The sequence below is a fragment of the Sturnus vulgaris genome, chromosome 1 (genome assembly GCF_052056855.1).
Source record: "Sturnus vulgaris isolate bStuVul1 chromosome 1, bStuVul1.hap1, whole genome shotgun sequence".
Lineage (NCBI taxonomy): Eukaryota > Metazoa > Chordata > Aves > Passeriformes > Sturnidae > Sturnus > Sturnus vulgaris.
In genome coordinates, this window is record NC_142243.1 from 111,895,538 (window position 1) to 111,913,033 (window position 17,496).

Consider the following 17,496-nt stretch of genomic DNA (forward strand, 5'->3'; position numbering starts at 1 on the left):
GCATACCAACAAGATGTTATTTGATTTATACTCCCTGAATCTCCTGTTTTGATTCTATTCCATCAGATTTGTAGAGCTTCTCGTAAGTTTTCCCTTGAGAAGCGGGGATTTGAGTAGTACTATTAAGGGACTAAACACTTTACCTAGTAATGATGATTTACAGCACAGAGCAAAGATGCCAAATCCAACACTTATTTTTCTGAGAAAATAAATACCATACATTCTGAGGAAAAAAGCAAGCAGTGTTCTGCAGTATTTTCTAATACCTTCAAAGAATGAATTTAAGACTCCTTGCTGATTTTATGTGGCTTCCATAATATGAAAGCCAAAGGGGGAAAAATGTCGTAAGAAGTACAAAGCTCCTCAGATTTGGCCTTAATTCTAAGCACTTTCTAGAGATTACTCATGAATCTGTTCATTAAGTACTTGATGCTGCAGTTTCAAACTCTGGCAGACTGATGAAGTTAGCATAGCAGCATGAATTCCAATAAGCAGTATGTATGTATGTGAAAAATTTAATTAGATAAATGTTTATGCATTGAACATAGATATGCCTGAATTCTCTTTGCACAGTGTGATGCATTTCATCATTGTCATTCTCCTCACTGTTGTCATATCTAGAAGAAAGTCATGCTCTAGGATGCCTTTACACAGGGCATTGGTGAGAATGTGCAACAAAGAACTGGACTTCAAGGCTTAAACAAAACCAATCAAGAACTATCTGCAGGTGGGGCTTATGCCAACACTACTGTATGCCAGATACCCTGCCCTACAGATAATCCAAGCAGTTATAAACATCCTAAATAAGCCACTCTATCCATCAAAAATATCTATTTTTCAACAGTGCTGCTCTGGTAAAATCTTATTTATAATCTCAGCTTGCTGCAAGTTGTCTGTTCAGACTATTTTTCATTAGTTCCTTACTGGCTCCTAAGGGAAGGAATGCAAGCTTTTACTGCTGCTGTTATCTCACGGGATGTAGATCCTTTCTGAGACTATGACCTCCTGTGACCCCAAACCCAGACTTTTCAGCAGGAGAAGAATTCTTTCTGACAGCAGTGATGGTAGTTTGTGGGGAGAACCTGATTATCAAATCCACTACATCTTCTGATTTGTTACTTGAGTTCTCAGATGACTGCACACAAATATACAGTCAAAAAAGGTGGAACAGCTCTACTGAGATCTGAGAATGCAGTTTCATATGCTTTAATTAGATTACAAGTTCCTTGGGGCAGAGCTGTTACTCCTACCCTTCGGTACTTCATGTACCAAACAGAATAATAAGTGATCTCCAGGAAGCAGTATGAATCGGAGAAAAGTAAACAGAACAGAACTTTTTATCCTTTCCCTTTTTATTACGTAAAATAAATCAAAATAGTTTAGAGACATGCTATCAGAAAATCCTATCAAATAGAGAAGAATGTAGTTCTTAGAATTTATAAATATGTAACATGAGTGCTTTTCATACCCACCCAAAAGATAAAGGTGGAAAACAACAGGGAGAAATTTTTTTTCTTTTAAATCTAAGCATTTCATTGTGGAGGAATTCAAACTGGTATGGTTAAATAACAATGTATTAAAACCAGAAGAGTGTATCTGTTGATTTCAATTCTATAAAGATAATTTTTTTTTATGTATGTATACAATTCTTTTACTGGTTAGTGGTCATACAGAAATATAATCCAGTTTGTCAGTCTATTATTATACATCTAAGGCATCCTTTTGTATATATTTAATAGTTTGAGAAATATCCAGACCCTAATAGCTAAGAAGTCAGCAAAGACAGTCATCTGTGAGGCAACAGCAGTGCAGAACATGTCCTGATGTGGAGTCCCACTTTGGTTTTCTTTTCTAGGGTAATTTATGACACTGTCATTTAGGCTTCTATCAGAGGAAATTTATTTTGCAGGCATAATAGTGTTCAAACAGGGAAAGAATATCCATTGTATGTGTTACCTCAGACTCTCAAACAGAGAGCTTATCATTAAAATCAATACTAACTGCACATCAGTGGGGTATGGCCAACTCATCCACCACCTCCCCAAACTGGATGAGTGCCAAGCAAACACAGCACCGTTCTGTCTCAAGTCAACTCTATTCCGTTATTGCAAAGTAAAAGAAGGAAAAATGTTTTAAAATGCCAGGTAATAAGCTGTTTAGAGGTGCTGAGGTCCCATCTCTTCACTCAGTGGGAAAGCTTTTCACATACTACCTAAAGCTCCTGAATGGACTGAAAGGTTAGCCTCAAAGAGGGTTTGTTAAGATAGCTAACTATAGACGTGACAGCTGAATGGAAACAGTCACATCGAAGAGAGAACATGCTGGGATAGGCTGGAACAGACAGCTTTGAGCAGTATTCTGGGTCATCATTTTTACTCTTAATTTTAGACCACCATTCAACACTGTTTTGGTTTTGCTCCAGTCTTTTCCCAAATAACCTGTTCAGAGTTAAAATCTGCTGAGGGATTACTGGTAGTTCATTGGGGAAAAAGTCTCGGCCCTCCATTGGAAATGTACTTCAGTCAGAGTTGTGAGCATCTAATTCATATGGCTGCCAATTTTTGTCAGAGGTATTTATTTGTACTGTCTAGCCCTAACTCCAGCAATTCTAAAAAAAATTCTCTTCCTTCAGCTTGGACTTGAGCACACCCAAACATAAGGTTTGTTCAAGTTTTTTCCTCCTCAAACTTCTGGACAAACTTACGATTGTTGATGAAAGAGAAAACTGACTTAGTTTTTCTCAAATGCAATATCACTAAGACATATTAGTTTGCTCCCATTTGCTTACAGAAAAAGTCAGGCCTTTGGAAACCAGAAACTTGGACTAGTCTGATAGTCCAAGTGTACAGTCAACAGAGAAACAGAAATCTCACATTCTACAACAGGGATGTAAGTGGAACAAGTTGAATGATTTTTAATTTTTTCTGCTTGTTTATGAAGTTATCACTGTTATCACTGGAGAAACCATAGCTGCCTTTTTGATAACTGATGGCTAAAGACATGACAACCTTAATGAGCTAAAAGGGCATTTTATCAGAAGTTTCATCTTGTGAAATCAATCAATCTCACTGGCCCCACACCCAGACCCCACAAATCCCCTCTTCCCTCCAAGTTGATTATAATATTGACATTAGCTCTTCACTTAGTTCTAACAGCTTTAAGAAAACACTTTGAAGTTATTTAACTACCTTACCAGAACTGTATGCAGAAGGCTCTAAAACCCCCAAAAGCACTTTTAAAGAACATCTGCACAGTAGTTCAAAGCACAGTTCAAGTATCTCAACTTGAACACAAAAAACATCCAGAATAGAAGAAAAGGCCATTTCACACTCCCCAGTAATCACTGAAAAACAAGGTGATGTAGCCTTCAAAAGTCTCCTCCTTAAACAACTTCCTCTTAGGCAAGGCAGCTATTCACTGAACAGCACCTGAGTAATAATCCCTCACAGAGCAGTCATCAGTTACAGACAGAGATGCCTTAAACATTTATTTTTTTCATCCTTATTAGCTGTTATAAATTAGAAGATTTACTTAAGTTCTCGGAGAAAACCCTAACAAAGTAAAAATTTTCACAGTAATTGATAACTGCCTTATATGAATGTATCTTGGAGCATTATGATGCAGAACTGCAAACAACAGAATGAAACCACAATGAACTAAAACTACAAATTGCTGTGCAGAGACAGGACTGACTTTTTTGAGAAAGGAAAACTCAGAAAATATTTTAATACATTACATCTGAATTGAACTTTCCACTACCACAGCCTAGTGCCTGGAATGCGACTGACATTCATTAATGATTTATGACTCTGGCTTCTTTGTTATCTCAGAGCTCTCAGTTTATTTCCTGGCTGTTCATGAGACTGTGTGATACACTCCTAGGGATGACTTGGGGTTTTACCTTCTACGGAACTAAATCTTTGGCTAGGCATGAACATATGACTGGACACACGAATCATGTAACAAAACCACTATATCTGTTTCTCATTTTCAAGGGATGCACCTTTTGCAAAGAAATATGGAAGTTCAGCTCTAGCCTCATATAAGAAATAATCAACTTAATTGTCACCAGATCACTGTGACTTAATTTGATGGTGAGACTTGCAAATATCTTTCACTGAACACAATCAGCTGCAGTGGTTTAGGTGCATATAAAGCAAGAGTAGCAGAAATTTGAATTTTACCTGACCCTTTTAGAGGAGATGAAGCCTTAGCATAAACTCAGTTATTTTATTCTCTGAAGAGAACAGAACTAATTATGACTCTGAAGTACTTATGGATAAAATATGTTGTGCTTTGCCTTTGTGTTCTGAAGGCAGCTACTATCTACACCAATAGAGAAATGGGATGGGGAAGTAAGGAAAGAAATATTTTACTCCGGCATGTTTCTACTGAGATGTTAAAAAAAATAATAAGGGAGTGAAAACCAATCCTGCTATATATTCTACCCCCAAATCCACAAAACATCAACCTAAAAAGCTATCAGAAACTTGCACTTAAAATATTGCCTGAGTTTTGAAAAATGCTCCCACCCCCCCTCAATCTTACATTTGCTGAAATAATGAGACTTCAAAAAAAGCAAAGACAGAGGACTGACTAGATGTAGGCTGCAGGTGGGAGGATTTAAAATTCCTACACCAACCGTTGCTCTTTGTTTGTCACTTGCTTTTAGATTACTTTCTGCCATATTGCTTTTCCCATTTGCTTTTATTATAGATGCATCTGGAGTACTACAAGTTAATAATTTTTAAGATAAGGAAGAAGCTAGCTTATCCTTTTCATAACAAAAAGGGTGAAAACTCCAGCTGCAGATACAATACAATAGCAGGCAGAGGTTCTAGATATGATAAAACAAAACAATTTTGTAATGGAATTATGAAAAAATTACTTTTCACATCATGAGATAAAAATTCACCAAGGAATGACAGTAATTCCTCCACAGGAGCACTGTATGAGTCACTTACTCAAAAGAGTGAAGCTAATGTCTTAGTAAGCAAACACAATCCCTGAAATAACTACCTTTTAATTATAGTATTGTATATTCATGGGGAATATCATAGCAACCTTTATTTCATTCATTATGTTTGAAATTTCAGAACATAAAACATGTTCTATTCTTAATGCAATGCAAAATGAAGGTTAAAAACTGAGAGTAAATGATCTGATTAACACTCAGACAGGGTGGTGAGAAAGAAAATGTAATCACATAGATTTATCAAGTTCATGAAGTAGGTAAAGGACCATTATCATGTTTACAACAGAGGTGGTAACAACACCCAGCACAGACGACTAATGTTATCTCAAAATGTGGTAATACAGAAAGTTATGACATAAGAAAAAAAAAACCCAAAACCCACACACAAAAATTCAGAAGGATTACCTAAATTTGCTTTTATCTATGATACATAAATGCTGGAACACAGCTACCCTTTCATAAAGGAAAAATTTCTGTTTAGAATTTAGATCCTGCACACATAACAAAAAACCATCCATCTTCTATTTTTAATGTGATTAACATCATTAAAATAAATGCTACCATTTTGTCTCTTTACCTAAATATGTAAAAAATATGACAAAAAGCAACATATTGGCTAATGTAAAAAAAAAACCACCCTGATGCAGAAGGACCATTAAGACTCCTCAGCAAGAAAACTACTTTGAATAATAGTAAAATCATTGCATTGAAATTCTTGTGCTGAAAAGATCTGAGGGCTAGATTATCCTACATGTTCAAAACAGCTCATCTGCAGTACTTTAAAAGCGTACCACCCACTTGCTCAGACAACTTGCTTCAACAGGACCACCTGCAGCAGCAACTACTACTAAAATTCAGAAAACATTATAGAAATGAACTCAAAGGAGAGAATCATCTTGTGCAATGAGATGTATACAAAGGCAATTAGATGAAAAAAAATGTGTCACAGTTATCAGGCTGACATATGCTGCACATATCCCAGTCAAGCACCCACTGCCTTGATGTAAGTCACACAAATGGCCCGAGATATGCGACAAAAACGAGTTAGTGATGGTTATGGGTTGTGATGTGCTGTGTGTGTGAACTATGCTGCAGACACATGCTAAATGCTTCAAGGCTCAGTCGGCAGCGGGTTTTGGTGTCTGGAACTGAAACTGGTGTTACAAGTTCAGAGCCCATTGTATCAGCAAAGAATAATCACCATTTGCACATCACACCTCCCCATTTGCTAAACAATTGCAAACCAGGGATTCATGAGGTCCATCAATCATCAAGAGAGGCACTCACTACCAGTTTTGTAATTTGAACTTTCTGTTTCAGAATATAATGAACTGTACTGTCCCCCACCCCCAAGAGTTTAAGATTCGGATACAATTTTAAGAAAATCAAAACAAAATACCAAGGTTTAACAACAAACAAACAAAACCAAACCAAACAAAAACAAACAAACAAAAAACCAAACAAAAAAAACCCCAACATTTCTCCCTTTCCCAAACCAGTCCCATTGACTTCTGTGGAGTGATGCTGACTCAAACCCCCTCATGGCCCATCTTCTCTAAGTCAGGCAGCTAAACTGTTAAAAGTAGAAAATAGTAAACAGAATCCTGAGAAGAATCCAAAGCTTTCTCTCATTCCTCCCTCATCCCCAGCTTCTGCTAGTACAGTCATTGTTCTCAAAACCCAGAAAGCTGCTGCCTGGACTGAAAGGAGTGCTGTAAACCCATTGGAGCAGGTCTGTTTTCCAGCCTGCTTTTTCTATGTAAAAGAAGTCCAGAACATTTCCAGTGTTGACAATGCTCTGCAGAGGTGAGCAGGCTGACTTCAGTTATGACCCACAGATCAAAAGCTTTTCTGGCTTAGAGAATTCATAGCATTTTTCTCAGCTGTTGTGGAGATCACACGACCCTGTGTACATCATGCCAGTGCAGAAGACAACTATGAATCATTCAAGATCCTCAATTTTCTTGACAAGCATTCAGTCTGTCAGACTGAACAAAGCAGACCAAGATGGCCTCAGATGGGATTAACAGAAGACCTTCACGATGAGCTAAACTGCTCTTTTATTTCAGATTTCACATCATAATTCCCTGGAATTGCTGGGGCAGGAGAAAAAAAAAACCCAAACACACGAGAGAGACCAAACAGGAATTCCAACTTGTTACTGGCAGTTGCTATGACTCAGAGGAACTAGCTGGAATTTGAACTCATCTAATTTCTTACAGGAGACATCACTCTGACAGAATGTACAAAGAGTTGAAAGGAACATGCTGAACATGTTTTAGGAGTTTCTGGGTCTGCCATGACAGCTAAGAAACCCAACTTGCACAGCTTCAAAACAAATAAATTAAACCTCTCAAATAAATAAATTATTTTAAGATAAAAACCTCCAGTTTAATTTGTTTCAGGATATAGAGAGATCTAAGTTCTATCACTTACATTCAAGCCCTAACAGTCATATCTTCAGATAACCTAAACATCTGGAAAATATCAGGCCACACAGAGTAAATCTTCAAGTTGTCCTTCTAGAGAAGCATGTGATTTTAAAAAGTAATTTGCTGGCTCTAAATAAAAGTAATTTTACCAAATATGAAGAAAATGTCTGAAGCTTCTAAAATATTGTTTTCACTGAGATGCACATGAGGCTTGAAAATTCCCTTTTATTTCACCACATGAGATGTACCCTGGGCTGGATGGCTCTGTGTTTGAGTCACCTTGTGTACTGCCTTCTACTGAAGCTGCTTGTTTAATCAATCCTCAGGACTTCAGGGACAGTGCACCATAAAAAAGTTCATATTGATGCAGAGAATTTTCCTGTAATTTGCTGATGACTTATGGATCCAAGATCGACATGAAGCAATTTTTCTTGATTTTAATAGAGCAGTGGCAGTTTTACCCTATGAGGCCTCATTCTGAAAATACATTTTTGATGTCAGTCCCATACCTTTTTAGAACCCTCACTTCGATATTTGAATACTTTGACACTTCAATACTTTCATTGACATTGGCAAAAATGCAAAGATCTTTACAGCCAATACCTTTTGCCCATAATGCTCTGCACAGAGCTTTGCTTATGCAGTATTTTTCTAAGCTGTGGTTTGCAAAAATGAGATTACTGCTTGCAGAGAACTTGTTGGGACATTTGAAAAGCTTTGCATTCTAAGTTCTTAAACCTCATATAAAATGTGTGCAAAACCAAATAAAATATAATTCTCCCTCTTTCTCCTGGGCACAGGAGGTGAGGGGGGCCAGGAGGGAACCAAGAAGAAACAAACCTAGGAATTATTATCATCTAGTTAAGCACAGGCAGAATTTAGGTTTAAAAAAAAAGTCTAACCAAAATAAAGTAAAATAATCTCCCTGGAAAGCAAGACAGAACATATTTACATCATCATTGTAGAAAAAAAAAAGTTTAAAAGTTCATGCTCTCTCTTCATCCATTCTGCATAGGAACAAATTCCTAGATTTGAAGCCATGGGAGAACTGACCCCCTCATTCTGCCTATTAGTGGTATAAAACTGGCTACAGTAGAAGTGGTCATAAAAGCGTGTTATACTTTGTATAAGCTGCTCTTTTCTGGACATATTTTCTACATTTAGAGTGTGCAAGGGTGTTTTAGACCCCAAAGACTGGCCTACTGTCAATGGATCAAAAAAGGGATCTGTGTACCTGAACGAAGTGGCTGCAGTGAAGATAACTAAATCGCAGTAATGGCTTTAAAATTCAGCTTTAGAAAGTAAGAAGGGGGTTTGTGACCAAAAATCTTTCAATCTTTTGTAAAGCCCTTAAAATTCTCTAGTCTAGGTGCTTTCTATGCCCACTGTGAGAGGAAATGTTCCTAATTTCACATTTCTCACTATTTTCCTGGTAGTCCACCCGTTGGCAGTTCTGCTTTCACTGCGTGCAGCACATTCATCCACTGCTGGTGAAAGGCTGCGATTATGGATGGTTTACATCACTCTAACCTCTGCAGCACTCACAGGACACTTCCTCCTGCCAACCACCCTAACTGCATCTCTCACAAAGACAGCACTGCCAACTGGAGAGGAGCACAAGATGGGCAGAGGAGCGGCTTCAGAACCATTCCCATTTTGCTCTCATTGTACACTGTACAATGCTTAATGTTTCTGAACTGCAGCATAATCGCTCCCAACACCACCCTACCATCACCTATGGCTTCCCAACAGACTGTACTCAGAGAGCCTAACTCACTCTGTCCTGAGAGTTTCGTGTACAGCAATTAAAAATCAAGGACCCGTGACAATTTCTCAACAGATCCTCCAGAGAATTCAGGATGAACAAGACCTCATATTCCCATACGATAACTGAAAAATTACTTCTCATAGGACTGAGTTTTTCTAACTTTCTTTTAAGATTGTAAAATTGTAAAGATTGTAATATTGTAAAAATCTTTCCTGTACAATAACAGATGCACAAACCGGATGCAGTTCTTGTCCTCAAACTACGTACAAACAACTGGAATACATGCATAGACTCAAAGAGTTGTTTTCACTTTATTTAACGTAAGCATTTTTCCAAAACTGCATAAACTGAAGTTTCCTTTGAAAACTGCCTAAGAAGAATATTATGCAGAAAGGCCAGGAAATAAGAACAGTACTTTGGGAAATGCAGAAAGCATGGAAATTACTAAGGGGAACACAAATTTCAGACAAACAAACAAATGAGCAGAAGGAAACTATAAAAGTCTGTACCAGTGAAGGGAGACACTTTTCAGATAACTCAAGTGCCAGATGACTGAGACTGGGGATGTGTGGAAGAATTGCTTAATTTTTCAAGGCTTTTAACTGGAAAATTTCTCAGACTCTATTATATGCACTGTTCTCTTTGTAATTACTACACTTACTTCTACCATTAATAATGTGCATAAATCTGCTGTTTGTCATGTTCATAAAGCACTTCATAAACGTCCTCTGAAGGAAGGAAATCACACTGCTTGAAAGTCCACTAACTTGGAGAGAGAGAGGGAAAGAGAAGCTATTCTTAGCATATACACATCACTCCTAGTCCTCTGACATATCAGCAGCAGTTCAACCAGAGGTGACATAAGAGTAAATGCATATGGCATCTGCCTGGGAAGGTATTTGAATAAACACAGATGTGCCCTGACAGCTACTTGAGACCTAAATGCTTTCAGTGGTGACAAACCTGTCAATAGCCAGAATTACTATATATCTAGAAAGACATTCACCCACCACCAAGAAAGGGTTGTATTTGGTTTAGATGATATTAGCACCCTGCACTCGTACTGCTGTACAAGTTCCCAGACAAGGAGTGAGGAAAGTTTACAGACAGCAATGAGAGTAGATGTTAACTTTCATTTAAATACATCAGCTTTAGCTGGAATCTGGTCAGAATCCTTTTACTGCAACAGGACAAGATACTGTTTTTACATCTTATCCAAATGACAAGCAATTGGTGTATCTGCAACGGCAAAAAACCAAAATGAGGAAGCAATGTTTTATTTAAAGTTATTGCCTTCAGTACTTAATGTAAAAATTAGCTACCTACCAGAGCGTGTCAATGTAAACAAAATGAAGTGCAGGGAGAAGTGCAAATCTATACACAAAACCCATTAACCTTTCCTCACCTGATCTTCTTCTCCACCCCCTTCTTCATCATATTTCAGAATGTTGTCCCTCACATCATCTTCAGGATCAATCAAGAGCTGCTTTGCCTGACGCTCTTTATCACGGCGTTTCATCCATACCACGAACATTAAAACTAAAACTGTAATGCAAAAATGGAAGAGACAAAACCACATCTTGATTCTGAAATACAGCCATACAAAATTATAGAAATTTAATGTCAAGATTTTAAAAAAGAAAGAAAAAAGTAAAAGCAATGAAGTTGGATTTGATTGTTCTGGATAAAGTACAGGATTTTTTAAATTAAAAATTTGACAAAAAGCAACTTAAGCTGCTGTTTAAACTCAGACCACTACAGGCAATTTGGTTTGGAAATCTATCACATATTCAAGATTGTAAATAACAAATCCATTCCATATCTGCAAAATAAACTTGTCATGAAACAAATTAAGAAAGACTATGCTTCATAAACCACTATATTCAGAAAGAAATCTCTCCTTCAATAAGGCTCTGTTAGTTTCATACCTAGCATTTAAAAAGTATCTTGTATCAAGAAAGTAAATGCACTGTGTGCTTGTGCAGAATCACGTGCTTCGCCAGGCTCAATTTTTTTTATTTTTATTACTCCTTTCCATAATTTTCTATGTTCTAGATGGGTGCATAGTGTACTATGACCAGGCTAATCTCTCCCTTGTGTTCCACCACAATAGGCAATCAGTTAGCTCTAATGTGTAGAAGAGCTAGCATCTAATTTACTGCACTGGACAGACACTTACTCATGATTTTTAGTAATTTCCCTTACTCAATGCACTTCACACAAAATAAAATATTAGTACAGCTTTATGCAGTACTTAAATAGACACACCATTGCAATACCTACCTTTCTTGTCAGGCTTTATGTGAAGGGCTGTGAAGTATTATTTTCCAACAGTAATTCCTACTTGCATTTATCTGAAGCACAGTAGTAGTAACATTGGAGCAATCCTTAGAAGCAATGTTACCCACTATGGGTGGCATCAAATCACACAATATGGGCAGCACAAGAGAGAATAGATGCCTGGGGACTAATCACCTCTTCAATTTGGCTGCTCACTGATGTAACATTACAAGTATCCATGGGTATTAATGGAAAATCCCTTTCACAAACTCACTGCGGGACTTGACTGCCAAACAGGTGCTAGCTGTACTCTGTCCAACTCCGAATCCTGTACTACTTGTCCAAAACTGAACTATGCAGCAATAATTCCTGCACCTGAGCCTTTAATAACTCCCCTGTCTTTCTCAAGATACCCGATACTAAAACGTAAAATTGTACCTGCACAACGAGAGTAAAGGAGTTAGAATTAAGAGAGCCATTTACTCACTGAGCAAGATGATGATACAAAGCAGAATTGCAATGATGGCACCAGTGCCCAGCCCTGCACCAACAATCCGGTCAACATCAGTGCAGTCTCCATTTAAGTCACACTGGCAAACTTTCACCTTCAGCAAGGAAGTGCTGGATGCATGTGGGTTTCCAGAATCCGTAATGACTATGGGCACGTCGTAGATCCCGGCCTCCAGGAACCGGATTCTTAAGGAGAGCTGGGCGTGATCGCCTGCGTGTGAAAATAAGGCGCTGGTTAAAAAGTAATATATTGGTCACATGGGACTAAAACAGTGTTGGCAAAAATAGCTCATGTTTGAGCTCGATATTAACTTCTTGCTCAAACTGCTATGTGACACTCAGGGTAAGAGACTTCCTGACTGCTGTGACCATCTTTTCTTTCTTAAAATTTCTCGTTCTCCGAGGAACTTACACTAAGGTGATTTCTTATTCATATTAACCAAATCCATGTATGTTGCGAAATAATACTAAAGAGAAGACATCTGCAAAAGTTTCTTTAAAACTATGAAGATTTCCATAATATAAATTACCACTAATTCGAACAATGGTCCAATTCCTCTTAATACTAGCAGGTGTGTCAGGCAGCTCAAAGGCAAATGGGCCTGCATTCGGATCTATGTCAGGGTCTACAGCAGTGATGTTAATAGCATTAGGCTGCAGTGTTTCACAAGTTGTGGCTTCTTTTGGATGCACTTGGGGGGCATTATCATTGATGTCCAGCAGGTATATCTGAAGTGTGCCAGTTCCACTCATCGGTGGTATTCCTAAAGGAAAAGGAAATAGCATTAAGCCTGTTTCCAGTTGCGAAGTAATTTAAATGAAGCTGTACCAACACTCTTATACGTTTACCTCAGTTTTGGGATTCTGTCTTTTACAAAACCAATCTAACACTGTCACTGCTCCTATTAATTCTTATGTAGTTTGTTCTCAGAAAAATGGCCCTACTCAGCACAATTCAGCAAATAACTGCAGATCCATAGATCAGGGACTCATCCACTTCACTGACCAGACAGTTAATCTCCAGAGATGGTCAACATTAAAGGCTTCAAAGAAGAAGGTGTAAAATTGGGATAGTTTGTCCTCTGGACAAATTATTTCCTAACCTTGAAGGCTTAAGATCACCCTTTACCATAAATGTACTATTTAAATTCTTTCAAATACTGACTTTCAGCATGCTATTTCTAGACATTCCTGCTATCCATATCAAATGTGTGATGCTTCCATAAACCTTGCTGGAATCACACATTAATGCAGTCATTTGGCACTGAATTTTTCAATATTAACTACCAATGGTTCACATTCCACCTCCCATAATCTTCTAGTTCCATTTATGTTTTTTCTCCAGAACAGAGCCAAAGTATAGAAACAGTTGATCTAGCTTCCAGTTCAGAAAATTTTACCGTGTCTTCTTTCCAAGGCATATAGCCCCAGTGTTTCAGTTTTCCCTTCTAATGTGAGAATGTTTCTAGCCACGCCTGTCCATCTTTCTGCTATCAGCTATGAATAGTACAGCACTCCAGCTGAAATCAAAGAACTCATTTCTGAGCAGTGTTAATTGTCATTAACAAACTGACAACAAAAAGATACTTTTCCCTCTGCACTGCTGCAGCCTGAATGTGGGAAAATACAAAGACTCTCCAATGACACATTTCTCCCCATAAAGCCCACTCATGCTGTGCATTCACTCAACCTACCACACTCCCATGCAGGGCTTTTTCAATTTTCTGTCAACTCAACTAATGTAACCAAGACAGTGTTTTTCTACAAGCTCAGAGAATTATTTTTCAGCCATTTCCCAAGTAGCTGGGAAATTATACAGTCTGATAGTAATACAGATTTCCAAAGGGATGTATTCTACGCATATCCTGTTTTCTGCCCCAGTAAAACTGAATGCCATTCAATCACAAAGAAGAAAAGCTTCTAGAAAAAAATACACCATATTGATACATACCATTATCAGAAGCAAGAAACGTTGCATTATACATATTGTTTTGCACATATATTGACTCTCTATCCAAAACAGCTGTAGTAGTTATTTGTCCATTAACAGGGTCAATTTTGAGCCAGTTTGCAGGATCTGAAAGTTTTGAGTACCTGTGTATTTAATCATAAGTTGTGTTATTTATCTGCCAACAAAAATATTGACAACAAAGACAGTATTGGTATTTTAATTTGCATTCTGAACACATTTTCCGAATTTGAAGATAGCATTTTACAAATTTCTATTTATCAAGCCCCGTCAGTAAATTTCTTGGAAATACATATTAAAACCAGTCCTGCATTTCGATTCTTTAAGTGCCTTGCCCTTAAGTTATCGTGTAACTGGAGGAAACCATATAATTACCATAAACTATATAACATTAATACTCTGACTCAATTAAAATATTCAGTCAGGATCCTTCTTCGTTTTTCTATACCTACGGAGCTATTCATACTAATTTTCATCTTGTCAGAGTGCTGAGAGCAGGAGACAGGTAAAAATGGATGTTAGTTGCACTAACTCACATTGTTCTAGCACTTCAATATCACTTCATTCTCAGAGGCCCTGGTTTTGCTGCATGTTTCTCATCTTAATTTGAAAGAGAAGTGTCTTTCAAAACCATTCTTCTACCTGATAAATTTTTCCTTTGACATTAATCAATGCAAGCTATCTTAGCATTGAAGTCCTCATGCTGTCATTTCTATGATGGTTATGTCCAGAAATGAGCAAAGTATCAGAAACAGCTAACCAAAAAATCAAGTGAAAATAATATTCCAATAATATTGGTTTTGGAAGGAAAGACAAAGTTCTGGAGTTTCTTCTAAATGAGCTGAAGAAAAAAAAGCTGGATAAGGTGTGTCCTGACCCATGGGCAGTCATAGCATTAGCGTTGCACGTAATGACCATGTCTTCTATGAGGCATGTTTGTGTAGCAAAGTTTTAGACATAAGAAAAATTATGATCAAATTATGATCATAGCTATCAGTACAAGAGTTCACAGACAGACAACAACACCACTTTACATTGCTGGAGAAAAAATTAAAATAAAACCCTTCAGATTTCATCAAGGATCTGATTTTGTTGCCTTGTGAAAATTATTGGTGAATTTTAATTGCAAATGATCTTCGTTCACAGAAGCATGTGTCTGCTCTAACTGAATTTGTTGGAATAGAACATATACTTTACCAGAGATGCATTCTATCTTGATGAAATGGGAGTTAGGATGAGAAAATGACCCACTTTACACACCTAGGAATACTGGTCAGTTCATCTTCTCTGCAGTCAAAAATCCCTTTGGAGAGAGCTGCACAAAACCCACAGGATATGCTGGAATAGCTGCGTGCTGTGGTAAATGCAGCCATTTCACATGTCATCTCTTTGCTCCCCACCCATTCCATAACACAGATATTGCAAAAAGCTTATGCAGACCTTAGAGACGTTTGCTGCATGTAACGATCCGGGTCCTGAGCAGTGAAAGTTGTCAACATGCTACCAGCCATCAGCCCTTCTTCCTGACGCACGAGCTTGGGGTTTGGAACAAAATATGGGCTCTCATTCACATCAATGACTGTAATGGACACGGTTGCTGTCGACTGAGGAGGATGCTGAATCCCTTTAGCCAAAGGCACTTGATTTTCTGCAGCTACGGTAAGTACAAACATCCTGTTGGTCTCGAAGTCAATAGGCTGGGAAGAGCAAAGAGCGGGAAGTGTTAATGTTTACTCACAGTTGCAACGGACACACAATAACAATTTAAATTTAAAGCATACTTTTGAAGATTACTCTGTACCACTTTTCTCAAAAATGAGCATGGAGTCTGAAGAGAGCTCAGTATCATCACCTCAACACAAGCCCATGTGCTGGGGTTTTGCTTAGCAACAACAGTAGCAGTTTTGAAGTCAGAAGAGCTAGAAACTTTGTCATTCCTGGATTTAACCTACTCTGATACTGCCATTAGAGACAAATGAGGAAACAAACAGTTCAACCACAAAATTATGAAGAAGCTCCCAGATGTGGGCTGGGCACTCACATGTGCCTCCTGATGATCTCTCCAGGGGACAGAAAGCTGTCTCTTTCTGTTAGAAGGATGAAACTTTACTTCAAACAAATCCATGACTACAGCTACTCCTATAGATCAGAGATTCTCATGCCCTCAACATCTCACTAGAAAGACTCTTAGTAATCCCAACCAATTTCATTTCTGATATACCGACAGCTTCCATCTTCCCAGTGAAGAAAACCTTCAGTTTGGAGATTTCCCTCACTGAGCAAGAAGTCCAGTTTAAGGAGAAGTAAAAACAGTGCGAATCTAGAGTTCCTCTGTCATGCTGCACAGGGTTGAGGCATTCCTGGAGAAAGGATTTGCCTTTTTACTATGCACTGTACTACTCACACAGATTCCAGACTGGAAGAAAACCCTGTACCTTACTGGAGCAGTTGGCATGTGACAATATGAAGTAAGTGACAAGAGACAATTTAATCTTCATTACAGGTTGACAGATCAACTCATTGCACTGCCAATAAAAACTGTAGGCAGGTTTCCAACTCTTCCCGTGTCTGGGCACTTAGAGCAGTGCTAAAAAGCACAGACACTCACATAATTCTTCCTGGAAAACTTCAATGCAACAATTGGTACCTCTGGGGAGGAGCAGTTATAAACCAGAGACAGTTTTTAAAAAAACCCAGTGTGAATTACTATTAATGCTCTGTGTAGGTTGTCTCTTTCTGCCACCTAGATACTGGGAGGATTAAAATCAAACGAAACAAAATGAAATTAAACTAAACAAAGCAAAACAAAACAAAACAAAAGAAAAAAGTAAAAGTGAATTTTTTAATTTCCAAATGGGATTGCTGGCATCGCACATTTGACTTTGAAATGGATCAGCCAAAACCAGAGCAGACCAACTCAGAGATGAGACATTTATCAGAGGATCATGAGGAAAGGTGGCTACTGCCTGGCAGGTTTAATTATAGAACCACATTGTTATTATCACTTGAAATAAGTCATCCCTCAACACAGAACTGTGTTGGCTGGAGAATGAAGATAGACAGGTTATTCCATAAAAGGTATTTAAATGAGGTTTTAAAAATAGCCAGTCTTTAAATGTCTCTTGTAGAAGTGCCCTCCCACCTATCATTTCTTCCTCTCTGATTGTGCTTTGACTGCCTTTATCTGTTCCTTAATGGAACATCTTGACATAAAATGTGCAGACAACATGCATGACTACTAATTGAGGAGGTAGGAAGCTGTTCCTTTAGCAAAAAGTATTAAGCAGACACTTTTTCACAGAGCAATTTCCAACTTTTAGCAAATAAAGATTCAAGATTTGTAGTTTCTAATAACCTAGTCTGATTTTTAAAACTGAGCAGGTAGAATACTACTGATGGCATAAGCAAGGTAACATTCAAAGAGACAGATTACTAGATTCCACAAGAAAGAGAGCATCCGTTTTATTCCAGACTGATGCTGGCGTCAGGAATTCACATCTCCCCCCGTTCAGTGTTCCCCCACCTTTCCCACCTCTGCTGAACTCTCTGGCCGCAAGCATGG

At 38.0% G+C, this 17,496-nt stretch overlaps 1 protein-coding gene across 3 annotated transcripts in view; it reads right to left on the reverse strand.

The window, feature by feature from the left end:
• Positions 1-17,496, reverse strand: part of CDH2 (cadherin 2) — a 114,387-nt gene that overhangs the window by 8,900 nt on the left and 87,991 nt on the right. For all 3 annotated transcript variants that reach the window (XM_014874315.2, XM_088174327.1, XM_088174319.1), the window contains exons 10-14: positions 15,375-15,631; positions 13,917-14,059; positions 12,496-12,729; positions 11,943-12,176; positions 10,581-10,720 (exon numbers count right to left, since the gene is read on the reverse strand). In XM_014874315.2, coding sequence (XP_014729801.2) covers positions 10,581-10,720; positions 11,943-12,176; positions 12,496-12,729; positions 13,917-14,059; positions 15,375-15,631 — 1,008 coding nt within the window. The remainder of the gene's footprint in view (positions 1-10,580; positions 10,721-11,942; positions 12,177-12,495; positions 12,730-13,916; positions 14,060-15,374; positions 15,632-17,496) is intronic.